This window comes from Diabrotica virgifera, chromosome 1 (genome assembly GCF_917563875.1).
Source record: "Diabrotica virgifera virgifera chromosome 1, PGI_DIABVI_V3a".
Classification (NCBI taxonomy): domain Eukaryota; kingdom Metazoa; phylum Arthropoda; class Insecta; order Coleoptera; family Chrysomelidae; genus Diabrotica; species Diabrotica virgifera.
In genome coordinates this window covers 255580214-255601583 of record NC_065443.1, presented here as the reverse complement: position 1 = coordinate 255601583, position 21370 = coordinate 255580214, and the positions used below count along the sequence as shown (strand labels likewise).

At 31.1% G+C, this 21370-nt stretch overlaps 1 protein-coding gene across 2 annotated transcripts in view; it reads right to left on the bottom strand.

The window, feature by feature from the left end:
* The window catches only part of LOC114329501 (uncharacterized), a 554120-nt gene that overhangs the window by 217500 nt on the left and 315250 nt on the right, over nt 1-21370 (bottom strand). Inside the window, exon 3 of one of the 2 annotated variants that reach the window (XM_028278630.2) lies at nt 19336-19443. The exons of the other annotated variant lie outside the window; for it this stretch is intronic. Coding sequence (XP_028134431.1) covers nt 19336-19443 — 108 coding nt within the window. The remainder of the gene's footprint in view (nt 1-19335; nt 19444-21370) is intronic. 2 annotated transcript variants of the gene reach the window in all.

Sequence of the window (21370 nt, the reverse complement as noted above, 5' to 3'; positions counted from 1 at the left end):
ATGTACTGTAAAATGCAATTACGCATTTTCACTCATTTTTTTATTGTAGACTTTTTTCTCAGGTCATCCTGATCACAATGCAAAAAGCTGAAAGTTTCTATACTAAATTTAAAATCAAGATGCAGTAGAAATAAACAAACCAAGACACGTTAAATGCTAGTAGGAGCATTCCCGAATTATAATTTACAATGTATATACATTGTAAATCCCCAATCATGATTTCCAAATTTTATACATACATTGTAAATATGATTCGGCGGTGCTCCTTGTAGCATTTAACGTTTCTTGGTTTGTTTATTTCTACTGCATGTTGAATGTAAATGTAGTAGAGGTACTGTATTTAAAAATAACCTCCTAAGTCCATAGGTCCAGCCAGCTGGACAATGTTTAGTAATTTATTACACGGTGACTATTCGGGTTGGGCATCGCTGCGTCCTATATTGCAGCATATTGGACTTCCTATTTATCAGTCAAATTTACTCGTTTGAAAAATTTGACAACAGCGTCTACCCCGGTAGTTTGTTGTTACATGTGGTGAAATTTTTTAAGTTATGATGGTGATTCCACAACAGTACACAGATGGTGTTTTTCTGTACTTTACAGTATTGATTGTTTTTAATATATGTTACTTGATTGGACGTATTTGTGGTAAATATATATTTGAAAATAATTACAACTGGACACGTCAGGGGTCCTCTAAACTTTTTGTCCAGCATTTTGGACATTGGGACTTAGTTAGCAAAATATGTTACCATACTCACGTTTTTTAAGTTAAGTTACAAATAGTAAAAAGATATTGATGGAACGTGAATTGGAGGCTATTTTGACAGATAACGATTTTTTTAGCCAGGGAAGATAGCGATAATGATCAAAGGAAATGGATTTACAGGAATTTAAGATGAATGTTGGAAGGTCACTAGCTCTAGGTGGTAAGCCTGCAAGTGGGAGATAAGCTATTGCGTCCTATTTCAAGAGAACCAGAGACATCTGAAGATGAGGTACCCATATAAAACTCCTGTAAAAAGTCTACAGTTTTCCAGTTACCGCCTATATATGTAAAAAAACCAGTAATGATAATTTGCCAATATGCTCTGTCAGCAATAGAAATTCTTATCGCGTTGCCTAAACCTCTTGGATGCACTAAGAAGACGAGATTCTTTTGTACAAAATGCAAAATGTATAATATACATGTTTGTATAATATACATGTATTTTTCCTGAACCAGAATGTTTTTTCAGTTTCATACTTAAATTATACGAAAGCTAAGTCCTGATGTCCATTATGCGGGACCTGTCATATTATGTGTGTCAAATAATTTTTTTGTAGTTTTTATAGATTTTCGTTTATTGTTTTCACAAATGAGGAGAGAAAATAGAAAATATTATTAAAATAATAAAACTTTTTTCTTGGGGCTGAAGAGGATAGATTAATTCTGGTGTTTTTAGTGCTAAATGCCCCGGTCTAAATAATATTAAATATTAAAGATATTCATCTTTTTTGAAATTTGAAAAAACAAACAACTATGTTTTATTCAATTTGCTGATGTCTGTATATCACTTATGCTATATTACCCTGATGTATGTATGATAATGATAAATGTGCTTCAAAACCAGACAAAGCTAACAAAACAAGAAAAATAATTGAAACGTTGTTAAATATACCTATACGTATGCACAGATAAACAGGATATGCATTTACGTAATATGCCAATAGGTAAATGCATAAATATCCAAAGCCTATTAATAACACATGTTACATTACTGTTCATCCTCGTCTAAAACTCTATTGATGTGTGTTAAAAATAATTAATAAAAATTCTATAATGTGGCCTTATGTAAAATAAACTGTAGATTTATTTGTTTTTACACTAATTATTATTCATTATCACGAATGCATTACTCCACAGTTTTATGTCTGATAATTATAATTAATGTCACATATATTATTATTAACCACATTATTAAAAACGATGGGCGAAAATATGAAATGAGACAAAAATGATTTACTAACACACATACGTAAGTTTAGCATTGAAGTTGAGACTAAAAGGGAAGAATATACACATACAGGGTATTCCATTAGACATATATTATAGAATCACTGAAGATAATCAGCTTCAATATAAGATGCTTGGCTTAAATGTTGCTTATTTCTAAAATACAGGGTGTTAAAGTTGAAAATTAAAAGAATGTTCGATCTAATCAGCCCTAAACATCAATCCTTGGATATGGGTCTTCTTTTTCTCTTCCATGCCTCTCTATCTTAGGCAATTTGCGTCCATTTTGACCATGACCATGCGTGTTTCTTCAAGTCATCTGACCATCATATTTGTGGCTTTCTACTTTTTTGCTTGTGATTCCCCGGTCTCCAATGTTTAATGGTCTTCGTCCATCTTCCATCCTTCTGTCTTAGGATGTGTCCGGCGAACTTTAATTTAAGCTTTGCTACTTGGGTTGAGATATTTTTCACTTTTGTTTTGTTACGGATCTATTCGTTTCTTTTCCTGTCTGATAGTTTAATCTTCAGCACTTGTCTTTCTCTTGATCTTTCTGTCTTCGCTATTTTTTCCTTGTTTTTCTTTGTAAAACTTCATGTCTGAGAGCCATATATAAGGACAGGGAGTATACATTTATTGAAGACTTGTTAGTTAGAAAGAATGTTATTAAAAAATGCAACTATACATAATATTATTATAATTAATAATAAACAATAATAAATAATTATTTTTCACTCATTCTAAATGTTAAGCCTCTGACAGTACAATAATCATTCTTTATAAGTTTAAAAAAAATTAAAAATTCGATTGAAAAATGAAGTAATTTTTTGCATGTCTTCAATTTTTATGTATTTTTGTTTCATAGGAACCACCATGTTTATTTATTTCATGAAAAGGTAGATATTTTAACAAAGCAAACAAGTCCTAGCAGAACTAAAAAAAAACGAAAAAAAATTATTTTTTAAAACGGAGTGTGTTTTCGAAGAAACACGAATATCTCGGCAATTTTTCAATCTTTTTTTTTACAAGAAATATTTGTAGTTAATAACATATTAATGTAAGTATATTTAACTACTCCAAGTTTCACCGCAAATTAAAAAAATAACTTTGCAAGACATGAAAAATTAAAAAGGAATGTCGACAAAAACTTAATTTTTCTCGGTTATTTAGAGTTTATATTAAATGTATACAGTGTGGCAATTTGAAAAGGTGCCTATATAATTAGATCCCTAGAGAAAAACTACACATATGCAAAAATTCGTCAAATTTATTTGTGAGGGGGATGTTTTGTAGACGAGTTTTTAACTAAATTACATCAACCCTTTACCGGGGGTAGACACAATCCCCAAAATCTTTAATGCAAACGTGGGTTGAGTGATACCTCATTTTAAAGATCGTTCAACCACCTTTTCAAAAGTACCACCTACATTATACATGACTTTTCAGTACTTTTGGAAAAATCTTGTGAAACCGAACACATATTAAGTATCGAGTTCAGACCTTCAAATTTTATTTTGAATCATTGAACTCCAAATAGAATTTTTTTGGAATTGGAGTATTTGGAGTATTTTTTGGAGTATTTTTGGAAAAATCAAGTAAAACTGTAATGATTATAAGTATAGAGATCAGAACTCCGAAATAGAGGGCACCAACCTCTGTAATTTGGACCTTATAAAAGATATAAAAATATGCAAAAACACGTCAAATTTATCTGTGAGGGAGACATTTTATAGACCACTCTTTAACTAAATTAACATCAACCCTCTAGCGGGGCGGACACAACACCCAAAATCTTTAAGGGAAAGGGGGTTGAGTAATACCTCATTAAAGGTCGTTTAAAAACCTTTTTAAAAATACCACATAGGTAGGTACATTATATTTGGTTTAAGTACTTTTGGAAAAATAAAGTGAGACCGTAAATGTATTAATAGGGGAGTGCATATAAATTTTCACTTCGGAAAAAATCGAACAAGATAGAACTTTTTGTAATTTAATTAAGAAATGTTTAATAAACAACGTATCAAAAAGTTCTACTCGAGAAGTGGGTGCTTCATTTTTTATTAAACAAATGAACTACGAACTTAGAGGTTTTTTTTAAATAACTCCGAAAATATAAATTTTAGAAAAAAACTGATTTGACCATTGAAAAATTCAGAAAATTTTACAAAAAAACCCTTATATAAAGAATTTTCTAAAATTAAATCTGTGTGTTCTATAATTTTTTATTTATAACGCTAAAGTCACCCTTCTCACAAACATTGGCGCACTGTAAACTAGCGTACGGCGAAGTGCACGGTTGAGTTTTTTTAATGTAATTCTTTAACTAATGGATCAAATGAAATTCTACAAATTGAACATGAAAGAAGAATAATTAAGCTATCTTATAGTTAAAACAGAAAAAAATAAAATGTATGGGTATAAGTTCGGTGTGGGCGGAAAATGAGCCTTACATGAATTTTGTTTAAAAATTATTTAAAAATGTGTAACTAATACAATTTTTCTTATAAAACTCTCAATTTTGCACAACTTACCTTTCAAGTATCTTACTAAATGATGTTTCATTCAAAAAAAATCTCAAAAATTTAATTCAAATGATATGACGTCTCAAAAATTGTAATTTTTGAAATCTTCGTAGTTTTATAGAATTACCATCAATTTAAAACGGTATTACTCAAGTTTAAACAGATCTATGACAGTTTCATAAGTGCTTTTTTAAAGCTTAGGATGTAATCTTTAAAATACACTAAATTATTTTACTTTAGATATAAAATAAACTATTTCTTTTTAAGAAAATTAAGAAAGATAACAAAAATGTGATAAAAAAACCGAAAATTACCAGCTAAAAAAATTTTTATACAAAGTGATCAAAACTTTTTTCTTAAAACTTACCTAAAATACATTTAATAATAAGCTTCAACAATAATAAATGTTCAACAAAAAAAATTTTTTTAGCTCTACAGTATGTCTGCGTAACTTGGAACCTATTGATAACTTTTTTATTATCACTTTTATGAAAAAAAGTTATTGTTTATAAAATACTCTGCATCGTATATAATATAAGATGCAATAATCAAATATCAAATTTAATTAATGTTATACGAGGTATGTCAAAAAATATGAATTTCACTCAAGAGTAAAGTACCTTTTCATTTCACAATATCGAAAATTGTTATTGAGGAAAGTTGTTTGGAATTAAAAAATTTGTTTTAGTGTTCAATTACATCCTTCTAATTAAAATGTTGTGAATAATAAAGGCACTTAACTCTTACAAAAATCCATATTTTTACATACCTCGTATAAAATTAAAAAAGTTTGATATCTGATGATTGTATCTTAGATTTTAGACCAGGGAGAGCATTTTATGAAGAATAACTTTTTTTCGTAAAAGTGATAATTAAATAGTTATCATAATTGTAATAAAATGATGATGAGTATCCGTAATTTGAGAAAAAATTGAAATTTTTTTTGATTAAAATGATGTAATTGTGTATTAAGACATAGTTTTAATTTCAAACAACTTTTCATAATAGAGATATGCTGTAATATAAAGGTACTTTACTCTTTAACGAAATTCATATTTTTGACATAACTCGTATAAAATTGATAAACCTTGATATCTGATGGTTGAGTTTTAGATTTTTGACTATCCGGAGCATTTTATTAAGAATAACTTTTTTCGTAAAATTGATTTGAGAAGTTTTCTATGTGGTTAGCTACGCAGACACACTGTATAAGAGCTTCTGTATAAGAATTTTCAAATTGCAATGCCATATTCGGATTCACCATAATCAAAAACAAAATAGAAACATATTTGATCAAAGTAAAATAATGAATTTATCGATTTTTTTTAAATTATTTATACAAAACCATTGTTATTGTTTAAAGAATTAATAAACAATTAGCGGCTAAATCTGCGAGTAGAGCTTTTTACTTTAACGTGTATATAAACTATCAAAAAAGTTTTAGAAGAATATAAGCTTGTTTGAATTTTTCCGAAACAATGCATGTTTTCGTTCTAATTGCACTCCCTTATAAGTATCGTACGTGGACTATTTCTTCAGCGTGCACATAAATGGGCGTTCGGGATCTTCCCAAATTTATTTAAAAAATGAATTGAAACTCTCAGATATTGCCAATATTGATGTTCACCAATTATTATATTCTGGGTATCGGAAAAAAACGCGCCTTGCATTTTACCTCAATGGTGGTGTGGAAATGAATGCATTATTTAATCGAAATTAGTTACAGATTTTATGTATACCTACCATACATAAATAATAAAAAATGGTTAATAGTCCACAACATTTAAACAGGCCAAGCACTCACTATTGATAATTTTGTAACGAACGCCTATGCAATAAGTAAATATATAATTTGGTGAGAAGCAGGAAAGTATAATAGTTTCACTAATTCGCTAAGGTCCCGCTGGGTTTTTATCCCCAAAAATTTTTCGCCTGTGCCGCAATTGCCTGCGGCTTTTATTCACCGTTTCTATTACATAATTACATTGCTTAATTGAACACCCTTTTTAAATTACCACGAGCCGCCACTGTATTGCTATATTAATCTAAAAATGCTCAATTTGTGGCTTAGGCCATTGTTGCTCCGAGCGCCTCAAATTATAGAGGCTGGCACCTTTTCAAATTGACACACTGTATACAGAAGTTGTAGATTTTAATGCTATCTATTTTTTTTTGATACAATGTCAAGTTTCGCCAGAAATTAATAACACCTTTTTCGTCCCCTGTTAACCCCCGCTCTAAATCACCCCCGGAACTTTTCAGCTCGTTAATTTATTTTTATTTTATGTACTATACATCCACCCACCACTTTCCACCATAAAACTTACGATAACAGTTTTTTTCGTTTTTAATTAAAATTGAGCTAATTTACTTGGTCTATACAGGGTGTCCCGAAAAGAGTGGTCATAAATTATACCACACATTCTGGGGTCAAAAATAGTTCGACTGAACCTAACTTACCTTAGTACAAATGTGCTCATAAAAAAAGTTACAGCCCTTTGAAGTTACAAAATGAAAATCGATTGTTTTTAATATATCGAAAACTATTAGAGATTTTTTATTGAAAATGGACATGTATTATTCTTATGGCAGGAAGATCTTAAAACAAAATTATAGTGAAATTTGTCCACCCCATAAAAAATTTATGGGGATTTTGTTCCCTTAAACCCCCTCAAACTTTTGTGTACGTTCCAATGTATCCATTATTTTGGTACCATTAATTCAACACAACGTTTTTAAAACTTTTTTGCCTCCTAGTATTTTTTCGATAAGCCAGTTTTTATCGAGATGCGGCTTCTTTTTCAATATATTTACGTAAAAATTTTATGGGGGTTTTGTTCCTTAAAACCCCCCAAATGTTTGTGTACGTTCCAATTAAACAATTATTGTGGTACCATTAGTTAAACACAGTGTTTTTAAGACTTTTGTCTCTTAGTCTTTTTTTTATAAGTCACCTTTTATCGAGATGTAGCTTCTTTTTCAAAGTATACCTAAAAATGTAAATTATAAATAAATTTTCAGATTATTAACAGGTCTCTATAACCGTACTTAACCATATACAAATATGTGGTGGATTCGACAAATCTTCAAAATATCTCGATAAACACTGACTTATCGAAAAAGTACTAGGAGGCAAAACAGTTTTAGAAACGATGTGTTTAACTAATGGTGCCACAGTAATAATTCAATTGGAACGTACACAAAAGTTTGGGGGGGGTTTAAGGGAACAAAACCCCATAAAATTTTTATGGGGTTCACAAATTTCACTTTAATTTTTTTTTTAGATTTTGCTGCCATAAAAATGCAACATGTCCATTTTCAATAAAAAATCTCTGAGAGTTTTCGATATATGAAAAAAAAATCGATTTTCATTTTGCAACTTCAAAGGACTGTAACTTTTTTTGTGTGCACTATTGTATATAGGTAAGTGAGGTTCAATCAACCTATTTTTGACCCCAAAATCTGTGGTATAATTTATGACCAATCTTTTTGGGACACCCTGTATAATGGTAAACCAATGTTAAAAATAGTGTTTTGTCGACAGACATGAGCTTTTTTGCGGGGATAAACTGTTATTGCGACAGTTAACACTACTAGAACATGTAGCTTAATCGGTAAATAAAATTTTATTTTGGAATATTGGATAGACTAAATGATGGTCTCTAATAAATTGACTAAATTATAGCTTTGCTGGAAAATCCTATGATAATATTTGCTAAAGTGGACTAAAAGATAGGGTTACAGCTTTCGTGTTTGTATTATTCTGGAGATATTTGTGTGTCTGGAAAGATCATAATTTGCATTTAGGCGATATGATCTTTGTAAACTTACCGCTTGCATTAATTTCAAAGCATATTTTACGAAAAATTACACATAGTTTCAAGAGTTGAACTTATGCTCATTTCATCACCTAAAATTATTTTCATTTTCATAGTTGATTTTTTCGTGATCAGATTAACGGATTCCGCTAATTTTTCTTTTATTTTAGATTAGACTTTCTTTGGTATTTACTCAGTCTGGCAAAGGTTTACTCAAACTTCTTTTTTCAACTAATACCAGGTGGAAGTAAAGGAACGTTTTTCTTATGTTAAGTTTGAGATACCCTGTAGTAGGGATAGCGGTTTTTGACAAAACACCGGTTTTCGGTTATAACTGTTTTTTTTTTGCTTACGGTTTAACCTGGCATTTATAACTGGCCAAAAACCGGTTTTCGTTTTTTTTTTAATCAAAGACGTTACAAAGGTACATTTACAATACACTTTAGTTTGCGATACTCCATTTGACTCGATATCAATATGATCAAAATTAGTACTATCGAAAGAACATGTATTACTTTTAACACGTTTGTATATTTGTAGAATAGGTACATTTTAACTCATTTAATACTTCCTGTATGAGTGTATCGCTTTGAAAACGTAGCGAAATTCTTGGAGATTCTTATTCGTAATCAGTAATTCGATATTCATAGTCAGAGCATTATTTTTGGTAATCAGAAAAAGTCGTTCACCCACTTTCAATGTCAAGAGTTAAGTGTGAAAAATGGATGATGTTTGCGTCTAATTCAACCAGATCACTTCTTATGTAAATATTATGATTACAATACCTTTTCAAGGAAATATTATAATAAAACTTAATAATTGTTTCTGGCTGATGTGAGATTGCACTTTCAGTTTGCATCTGTATTTTATAAAATAAAATAAAATAAAATTTCAATTATGGTTTTGTTTGAAATAATTACTTCAGAATAATAATTATGATTGGGATCCAGAATAATACCTAACCTAATCCTAATCACCGTAAAAACTTAATAACCGGTTTTTACTTTAAAACGAAAAAACCGGGACAAAAAAACAACCGGTAAAACCGGTTATTGCAAAGTACATAAATCGGTTTTAGGTTTAAACCGGTAGGTTTTTCCCATCCCTACCCTGTAGAGAGGGTATCTCAAATAAGGTATGTATAAGTATGGCTATACATTGAAATCGTATTATAATCTTATGTTTTGTGAACATTTTGTTTTTCTAATGACTCTGATATCTTTAGAAATAAACAAAACAGACGGTTTTATTCTTTAATATGACGTATTTTAACTGAAACAAAACTAAATTAACAATAAAAAAAAACAATTAACAAAACTTTAAAAACAGAAAGCACATAAAGTTAACAATTCTAATCGACACCTTAAGAGTTACTTGTCGACCACTGAGCGGTATGCACAGCGCAACATAAGATAGACGAGATTGTTTAATGGAGGCTCTGTGATGTTTTGGGATGGAATTTCCTTGAGAGTAAATGCGGATTTGGTGTCTATATGGAGGCCCTTTATATAGCGAGAGGTACATTGCACAGATTATCTTTCGTTGAACACTTTGTTTCTTTCGCACTATAATATACATATAGAAAATAATTTAATTTAAGTGTAAGATAAGACAATGACCTCCTCACTCCTCACGTATCGCATTTCGTCAGGTAAAACACATATTAAATAAAACCGTCTCGTTTTTGTTATTAGATATCAGAAAAATTCAAAAATTAAAATGTTTACTAAATATGAGACAGCATCATTATTTCCAAATATACCCACTTTTATGTAATATTTCCTCCCTACAGGGTGTCTCAAACTTGTGTTTCAGTTAAAACAGATATTAAAGAATAAAAGTGTTTATTTTATTTTTTTAAGGATATCAGGGTTATTCAAAAAACAAAATGTTCACAAAACATTAGACTACGATACGAATTTGACGTATACTTACACTTGTACCTTGTCCTCCCTACAAGATGTTTCAAACTTAACATAAGAGAAACATTTATTTTCTTCCACCCGGTATTAGTACAACAAAGAAATTTTACTTTTTCTCTTATAGGCTAGTTCTATATGTTTTCTTTCCTTTCCTGTTAGTGTTGTTATGAAGCTATTCCCTTAATGTTGTTCTGAAGCTATTTCCTTGTGGCATTTTTATAATTAAGTATTTTCTATGGGAAATAAGCCACAATTTTACTAAAAAATGAATTTATTAACGTTTTGAAGCCCAAACGTTTATTTTAATAGTATTTTGTATTTTGACAACGAAACCCGATTTGGGATTCGAAACGTTAATAAATTCATTTTTTAGTAAAATTGTGGCTATTTCCTTGTGGCATTTTTATAATCAATATTTTTAATGGGAAATAAGCCACAATTTTATCAAAAAAATAATTTTATTAACGCAACTCATCAATATTGACAATATCATTTTAAAGTCTTCTACTTTAAAATGTATAATACATGTCTGAATTGCCAATATAAATGAGTCAGATTAAATAAAATAGAAGAATTTTTACTAAGCAACAACATTCTTGTTTAATTTAGTATTATTTTGTATTTTGACAACGACCCGGCTTATTTACCTTTGAAAATAGTTGATTTTCCTGTTAGTTGCAAACACTCTGTGCCTAGTGCCTATTGTGGACAATGTATTTGAAAAAAAAGTTCCGAGAGAAGAATAATATCTTTGTTTTAAAATATGAGGAAGTGGTTTAATATGTCTACAACCGTATTATTTAGAATAGCTGCAAGCACTGGACACTATCCGAAGCTTTTTTTTTTAAAAAACTCGAGCCATTCGAAATGTGGTGTTACAGGCGCATTTTAAGAATTTCGTGGGTGGTTCGAGTGACTAATGAGGTCCTGCATAGAATTGGCAGGGAATGCGAGATCATTAACACCATCAAAGACCGCAAACTATGTTATGACTAGAGCGCCATGTTATGACAACATATAACTCAATAACAATCAATTTTAGAGAAAAATCAAAGAAGACCTTTTGTGCTCAAAATGACCAATATTGCCTAAAAAAATTTTGTTCGAAATGAAAAAATTATTTTTGTGAATTTGTTTAAAAAAAATTGTTTAAACAATTTTTCAACCACAGCCCCGCCTGGCACCCTGTGGATTTGTTATAAGGACCTCTTTTTGAGTAACTTTTTGCAAAAAAATATAATCGTAATAATTTCGCTAACGGGGGCGACGATACAGCCGGGACTGTAGCGCTAATTATTATTAATAATAAAAAATAACAGCTTTGTAATAAAATAATGACAAAAATGTCTTCAGAATCTTGAAGGAGGGGTTTTAAACTTTGCTTTGATCACTTTCTGAGTTTCAAAATATAATTTTTAATTGACATATTAAGCCTTAAAAATAGCCATTTTCGCATTTTTCAAATTTTAAATTGCGTATAACTCGACAATAATCAAGTTTAGAGAAAAATTACAAGAGAACTTGTTTGCTCGGAATGACCCAGACTATCTAAAAAAATTTGTTGGAAATGAAAAAATTATTTTTGTGAATTTATTTAAAAACAATAATTGTACCTCTAAACAATACTTTTTTGACCACAGCCATTTTTCCACATTTTTCAACGCCTGGCACTCTGTGGATTTGTTATAAGGACCTCTTTTTGAGTAAGTTTGTGCAAAAAAAAAACGAATCGGAATAATTTCGCTAACGAAGGCGACTGACTATACAGCCCCGTCTAGTAACTTATGCCTCGCAGTACCTATACATATTATATCCAAAAATATTATTAAAAACACATATTTGTTATTCTTATCGCAAGTTACAAAATGTAAACAACTGTTTATCCCATTTTATTTGTAAAAGTAAAAACACTAGAAATTGTACAAAACCATCGAGATTTAGAAGAAATTTTACCGTGATTATCAAATTGTATCAATACTGTAAAACCCATATCAGATTCTGATGAAATTGGTCTATTCCTTGATTTCCCAGGAGTACTGACGATTTCCTTTCCTCGCCATTGCAAGTGGTTAAGTGCACTTGTGTTTACTCGTACAACAGGAAAAGATTAATAGTATTTAATGATTTAATGATGATTTATCGATGGGCAAACATAGAAAAGAAAGAAAACATTTCAACTTTTATTAGGGACGTAAATATAAAGAAAAATATCGGAATTGTTAGTCTACCACGATTCAGTGTCTTTGTGTGAAACTGTAGGAATAGATACAGTATGGTGCAAACGTAAGGAAAAAATTCATTATTTCAAAAACAGACGACTTTAAAAAATATTTTTAAACACGCTAATTTTAATTTTTGAATGGTCATGGTCAATTACTATCTTATATAGTGCGGTGGAATAAGTGTTGCCCCCCCCCCCATTAACTTGTTTATTTTAAGAATATAAGCAAAACGCTCGGACAGGTAAACTAACCATAGTATATTATAGCATCAACGTTTCGAACTTTACGCGATAACTCTTCAGGTGACAGGCATAACTTTGATTTTTTTAAATAGGAAATTACATCATGTGTCACCTGATTTAAAAGCACTTGAAATACTGATTACAAAAATGTATAATACTTTAATCCTGTTTGAGAGCGTATGCGCAAAATTTCGGTCGAATTCTTTCTAAATGCAATCATTTTTTTCGAATCCTGAAAAAACTTCTTCTTCTTCTTCTTCTTATAATAGGCCTCTTGACCTGTTCCTTACCGATTTTGAGCTTGTATTAGTAGCTGTGATATTGACTGCCAGCTATCTCGCCGCCTTTTAAAGGGTCTTCCTATTGGCCTCTTGCCTGTTGGCTTCGAATCCCTGGCTATTCGGGCTATTCTCTCGCTGTCCATTCTCGTTACATGCTGATTCCACTCTCGTCGTCTCTGTCTTCCCCACCGTACTATATCTTGTATGTTACAGAGATCTCTTATTCTGTCGTTCGGTATTCTGTCTCTCAGTGTTTTCCCAGTTATTGACCTCAGCGTTCTCATTTCTGATGTTCTCAGTATCCTCTTGGTTTTTACTGTGTCACATCTTGTTTCTATAGCGTACGTCATGATCGGTCTTACACATGATTTGTATATGCGTACTTTCCCTTCCAGCCTCATATCTTTGTTTCTCCAGATGACATCCCTCAGACATCATGACACGTAATTGGCTTTATTTGCTTGCTTTTGGACGCTCTCTTTAACATCTCCATAACTACATATTTCGATTCCCAGATATGGGAATCTCGAGACTTGTTCAATTAGTTCGTTGTTAATTACTAATTTGCATCTTATGGGTTCCCTTAACACTACCAGGGATTTTGTCTTGGCTGTTGATATTTTCATGTTGTAGTTCTTCGCCATTGTATTGAAAGTTTGTGCCATTCGCTGTAGGTTATTCTCGTTATCGGAGATTAAGATTGCGTCGTCAGCATAACAGAGGATTTTTATTTGTTTTTCCGCCATCTTATATCCTTTTCCAGTACCTTTAATGTTTTCTATGATTTTGTCCATGACTAAATTAAAAAGCAATGGGCTCAAGCTATCCCCTTGTCTGATTCCCGAGTTTATTTCTACTTCCGATGTTAGTTAATTCTCGACTTTTTTCTGGTTTTGTTCTTCGTATCAATGTCTTTAATTATCCTTATCATCTTGTTGGGCTGATTTTTCTCCTTTGGCAATCTTAGCACATCTTCCAATCTTACACAATCGAAGGCCTTAGTCAGATCTATAAAGCACATAAATGCAGGTTTATTATATTCCAGTGCTTTCTCAGCAATATTTCTGGCCATGAATATGGCGTCTATTGTGGACCTATTTTTCCGAAAACCTTGTTGTTCCTCACTAATTGTGTATTCTTCATTTATTTTATTGGCAAGTATTTTTGTTAAGAGTTTAAGAGTTGTGCTCAGCAAGGTGATGGTATGGTAGTTGCTAGGGTATTTGCTGTTTCCTCTCTTGTGTATAGGTATTGTTATACTCGTCCTCCATTAGTCTCGTACACGCGGTCTGAAAAAACTAATAAATATTTTTGAAAAATTTAAACGCATAATGAAATATTACAGTATTCTCGATGGTCCAAAGTCCCTGAGAACTCCTATAATGTTTATTTTAATAAGTCACAGTGGTGAAAAAAAGAGAAAATTTAGTGTGATTTTTAATTTCAAATATATCATTCAAAAGAAACTTTTTGTTTATTCTAAGGGACTGTCAGCCCTCGGTAATAATCTAATCTTTGATCCTGCGTTTAAATTTTTCAAAAATACTTATTAGTTTTCTCATAATTTGAAAAAAATAAATGCGTTTAAAAAGAGTTCGACCGAAATTTTGCGCCTACGCTCCCAAATAGGATTAAAGTATTATACATTTTTGAAATCAGTATTTTAAGATCTTTTAAATGAGGTGTCACGTGATGTACTTTCCTATTTAAAAAAATTATAGTTATGCCTGTCACCTGAAGAGGGATCGCGTAAAGTTCGAAACGTTGATGCTATAATATACTATGGTTAGTTTAAAAATCGACCTGTCCTAAGGTTTTGCGTATATTCTTAAAATAAACAAGTTAATAGGGGGGGCAACACTTATTTCACCGCACTGTATATGTGTTGGACACTACGTCATCAGTGTCAGCGTAATCGACGATTTTTTTGAATACAAACCGAGATCACTGGACAACTCATTTGAAAGGTGACCTAATCGGCTTTGAGACGATGTATTATCCGAATAATTATTTCTACAGGGTAGAATTTTAACAATAAGTACTTAATTAAGTATAATGGAATTCAGTAGACGCTGCTAAACAGAATTTATGATACTGAGAAACAGTTTGGTTTAATAATAAACAAATAACAAACAAAAATCCTGGTGATCAGAAGAGGGATAGTAAAGTCATAAAAAGGATCCAGATAAAGAAATTAAAATATGGAACAAGTGGACAAAATGAAATACTTTGGGGTCTGGATTACGGAAGATTTAAATCCGAAATCAGAAATTCGATCAAGAATAGAGCAATCAATTTTTCACATGAGGAAATTGCTGAGTAACCAAAGACTCAATGTGCAAATCCGATATCGGATGGTAAAATGTAATATCCACTCTCTATTCTTTTTTATGATGTCGAAGCTTTGACTATTAATACTGACTTAATTAGAAACCTGGAAGCTTATGAGAGGTGGCTTTTTTAGAAGAATTTTTAAAATACCGTGAACCGATCATATTACGAAAGTAATGGTGTTGCACAGAATGGGTAGAGACAGCGAACTTTTGACCACCATTAAAAAGAAAAAAACAGCCTATTTGAGGCACATACATAGAAATGATAAATACGTCAAATACGTCATTTTCACGATTTTTTTTTATTAAAAAAGGAGGAAAACATTATTTTGAGAGTAACTTACTCTATCTTTATGTTAGAAACTTTCATAAAAATAAAAATTAAGCTGTTTTAAACACTTTAAAAAAAGTTTCAGTGAGATTTCCCTGAAAAGTTCTTTATTTTTTAGTTATTTCAGGTAGAAATATTTGATTTGGAATGTGACAAAGAAGAACATATTTTTCATATGTTTTAACTTTGCTTTTACTGGACCTATAGACTTAATAAATATACCTTTTTGTTATAGTCCAAATAATGAAGCTTAAAATAGGACAAAACCTCGCAATTTTTACAGAATGGATCGATTTGCTTGAACTTTTGAGAATAAGTAGTGGATAGTCCAAGGATCAAAATCTATATGATGCTGAAAGGCGCTTTTACCATGGGGGTGGTTGCCACTCCATCTCGGGGGTGGACATTTTTTATTATATTTTGACCGCAAAAATTGGTAAAAATATTCATTCTAAGCAAAAAACGTTCTACACATTTTTTGATAAAACTAATAGTTTTCGATTTATTCGCTGTTAGATTTATATCGAAAAAATCAATGTTTTTAATAAGTTTTCTGCTAATAACTCCAAAAGTTTTCGTTTTATCAAAACAACTTTACTTAACAAAGACAATGACGTCGACTTTGCAAAGTAACAAGACACTTACTCAAAACACACACACTACACATGACACTAGGTACCTATGAACTGCAAAAATTTACCGTACCTACCATGCCAATGGCCATTAATTGTCAAGGCATTAGCTAAATAAAAAAAATTTTCTTAACAAAAATGTAGCTTTTAAAAAATTAAACAAAACCGTTTTTTTTTCTTTAAGACCAATAGTAATCGAGCTATACTTTATTATATGTTAGATCTTCTTCGTCAAATGCTAAATATTGTAGTTTCAAAGTCAAAAGACGGAAAAACTATGCATTTTCCAGGATAATTTGTTCAAACTAATTTAAGGTATTTAAAAATATCTATCTCCAGAAATAAAAAAACTCTAGCTCAAAAATTAAGTGACATAATGAAAAGAATGTCAGTTCCTATTTTTTTCAGCGAAAAGTGATCGCAAGTAACCTTCTAATCACCACCCTATTAAAATTAGTCATTGACGTTATTTGGTTTTCTTTAAAGATTATCATCAGAGATGCGAAAAATGTTTAAATATGAAATTGTAGGTTATTTTTAATTACCAAGAACATGGTCTGAAAAAATTTTTTTTCACCGCAAAAATTGAGTGAATCGTAAATGAGTATTATCGAAAAACATTGATTTTTTCGAAATAAAACTTACAATTTCGATAGCGAATAAATCCAAGACTATTAATTTTACCTAAAAAAATGTATAGAACATTTTTAGCTTAGAATGAATGTTTTTATCAACTTTTGTAGTCAAAATATAATAAAAAGTTTCCACCCCCGAGATGGGGCGGCAACCACCCCCATGGTAAAAGCGCCTTTCCGCATCATATAGATTTTGATCCATGGACTATTCACTACTCATTCTTAAATTTTCAAGAAAATCGATCCATTCTGTAAAAATTGCGAGGTGAAAAGCTTTGGTCCTGGACTATTAGCAGATTGAGATCAATTCTTTGAGGCTTACATTAAAAACAATAAAAATCCGAATATTTCTTACGGTCGAAATTAACTCAGGAAACTGCTGTGCTTTCTATAAGTTTCAAAGCAAACAGACGATAAATTAGCTAACATGAGGAATCTTAAAATTGCATTCCATAAAAGGTCATCTTATCTAAGCACAAATTTGCGTGAGTAAACGAAAAAGAAGGATAGTTAAGATTTAATTTCAGCATCATTCTCTTAAACCACCATTCTCTTAAACGTATTTCGTCCTTATGGAATCCTCAGAGCGAATTGCGGTAAGCTCTCTGAGAGCCTATTATTACCTCAAGGAAAATATCAGAAGAAATCAGTGATGACATAATGGATAAATTAATAATAAATATTTAGTACCGGCCAATGTTACATAAAAGAATATTATTAGAATTAGATGAGAAATTATCTTATAAATTGTTAAATAATTTTATGGGGAGAATTTAAAAAATTAATTGATGTCAAAGACCACGAGACCGTAAATTTTCATGACCCTGTATATGGTCAAATTTTGTAAATAAAATAATTTAGCCATAAAATGGCTTCGCGAAAGAGTAAAATTTTAGTGGTGAAGTGTCTACGAACAATTTATACATTTCAACAGAACGGACTACAAAAGGTTGTTTAGAAAGTTAATGTATACTACGTTTTGTTTGAACAATGGAGAGTGTTTTTTATATGGTTTCCCAGAAAGAAACGGATAGTAAACAATTTTGTTTAGTTTAAAATAGAGGGTTTTTCTAGATTGTAAGTAAAATTAATTTTAATATCTCCTGGAAATTGACAAGAAAGAAATTTTGTATACAATACCATTTGTTCTTAAGAAAAAAAAGTAGGGATATAATGTGTGGAGAATGCTTGTGATTGGCTAGGAGACCGATGGAAAGAGAATGGAGTGGTGAGTTTCAAATTGATGAGAGAAAAAGGAATTCATTGTTTAATTAACCTCGAAAGCAATCAGTCCAGTTTGAAAGTAGTATTTTTGTGTAAAATGTGTTAAATTGGTGACCGTGGAAGCACATTCGTGTTAAGACGAAATCGTGATCAAGTCGAGAAGTACAAACTTCTTGTGTCCGAATATATTCCAGTTTCTCTCTGGAACGAGTAGCCGTATTATACATATAAACTTTGCACGAGATACAAAGCTGAGAGAACAAATCTTGGAATTCTAAAAATTGATATTGTTTTATCGAGTCAGAGGTTTTAATTTGAGGAGAGAATTCGAATGAGTGCTGTTTTTTTAAACAGTTTGAAGGAGAAGGACAGTTTGCAGAATCCGAGGAACACGTTGTGGGAGAACTAGGAACAACACAATCCAGCAGAAGAAATAAGGACGTTAGCAAAGGTTAGTCAGATTGTTTGTGAAAAGAGAGAGTTGTTTGGTATTACATACCATATTTGTTTTTGTCAACTTAGTAGAATTACAGCATAAATTATTCATTCATAAATTCATAGAAGATATAAGTAATCTATTTAAAAAGTTGAAATTAATTTTTTAAATAATAATAAGAACAGTCTACCGATTCAATTGAATGAATTGTTGGTTCACAAATGGAGATAATAGAATTAAAGAATTTTTTTTGATTAGATAAGAGAGTTTACAGCAGAATAAAGTTTAGCATAAATTTTAAATTTTTTTATATTTATGGTATAGTATATAAAAAATAGTAGTTATAAAATTTATATGAGTTTGAGTATATTTATTTTACCTGTTTTGTCCTGGATAAATCAAGCAACGAGAAATACTAGAAGCCACAAAATAAAGGTAATACATCCAATCAATTAGCCCTGAGAATATTATTAATTGAAAAATTTATTAAATTTTGGTTTTGTTTCATAAAAATCAATTAAAATAATTAATTAATTAATCTACTTAATAAGATGCTTGTCAATCTCATAACAAGTAGAAAATACAGAGCAACAAAAACAATCGAGAAACAGTGAATCATGGATCTACTTCGTAGGTATATGGTGAAAAATAGTGACCATATTTTTTTATTTTATTTTATATTTTTGGTGATATGTACACAATGATATAATTGTAGAAAGCAGTAAATAAAAATAGGCTCACCTCGGTCGTGCTCGATCTGAATACAGCCTATCGAGCTCCTGCAGCCTCAGCATCGCCCTCTGGACCAACTTAGGCCTGATTTCTGTTTCGACGGGACCACTCCGCAAGCTACCTACCACCAGAGTATTTTAGTTTAAGGCCAAGCGCTGGAGTGGTCACGTCATAACCAAAAAGTTTTTACGAACTAAGTCTACACTACAGATGCTACATAAAGTGCTACACAGAAAAAAAATTTGGTGCTGTTTTTAGTGTGTTTGAATCCAATGTTGACGCATTCGAAATAAAAATCATAAATTTGTGTTTGAAAATGTAGAGGATAAATATGTACAAACTTTTTGGTTTGATTGACCACTCTTTAATATAGTGTTATATTGGATATGTAAGGTAGATTTTAAAATAAATAATTTCAGATTGAAAACAAAGCAGTAAACTCTTTAAATGTCATCATAATTATGCTAAAAAACTTCAGTCATTTTACGTGGATGTTATAACACAGACATTTACGTATGTACTTGCAGCTTTAACGAAGCGTACTTTAAAACAACTCCGTAAGCATGATAAAAAATAACATGAATATATTGATCAAAAAATACAAGCATAGCATCCTTTAAGGATACTTTGAGATGTAAATTTGTGATGTGTGACAAAATAATTTAGCTCAAATACCAGGATATATTTCCTTCTTGCTGCCGTTATCTACTAAATCAAATAAAGCGTCAGATAAATAAAGCTGCTTCAGTATCACTAGGGATAGATACTTTAGAAACAAATACATGATCAGGACATGTGTAAGACCTATTTACCTACGCCTAGCACGTATTATATTAAAGAAGTTTAAACGATATAACAGCATATTTTGGTATATCTAAAGGGATTAGTCTGTTCAACGGATAAGGTTCAACATAAAAAGCTTGTAGATATATTAAAATGCAAAATTATTGACAGTCGTGATATGAAAGTTATACCTAATCTATATTGGAATCAAATTGCCAAGGTAAGTTGACAACCAGAACACCCGAGATATTAAGATACAGAGTGGGGTTCGTCAGGGTTGCGTGCTGTCCCCACTATTCTTTAATATCTACAGTGAAGCTGTAATTAAAAAAGCGTTCTCAGATTCAATAGAAGACATATCTATCATTAGAAAAGTTTTGAATAACTTACGTTTTTAAGACGTAATACTGTCATAAATAAGGGCTGAAGATGAATTTGAAGAAAAATAAATGCATGATCATAACTAAATTATCAGGTGCAAATATCCAATTGAGTATTTATGATACTGTAATTGAGAGTGTGAATACCTACAAATACTTAGAAACATGGACAACATCAAGTAGACCAAACCAATGAAATTAAGAAGACACATATTGAAATAGCATGTGCATTCATTGAACTTAAAAGTTTTTTGTTGTCTTAATAAGGTCAAGCTACACCTAAGGATGCTCCGGTGTTACATGTTCTCTACTCTTCTTGATGGCTTGGAAGCGTAGACACTAGTCCAAACAAGTGCATCGGAATAAGTTGGCCGTCTTTTAGTTTTGATGTTAAAAATCCCACTAATATCATGGATTTCAAAGAATGGCAAAAGTTACTATCAATCATAGGGTAGCAATCAAAAGACGAAAACTTGAGTACTTAGAACATGTGATGAGAGGGCAAAAATACTCAAAATTACAACTTATGCAAGGAAAAATGCGAGGAATGAAAGATGGGAATACGAAGAATATCCTGGCCTACGAACTTTGAGAACGGTTTGAATGCAGTAGTTCAGAACTATTTCTAGCGGCAGTCGCCAAAATTCCGCATAGCCAAGATGATTTCCAGTCTTCGATAGAAGAAGGAACTTGATGAAGAAGAAACGGATACATAGCAACGTAAAAGAATAGAAAGCCACACGATCTGACAAAGTAAACATGAAAATTCTAAGATAGTGAGGTCTCTTGTTACGCTCTCAACAATTATGGAAATTATAGAGGTATCAGTATATTGAATACAATCAATTCTCGAACAAATTATCAAATAACTAAGAGAATTG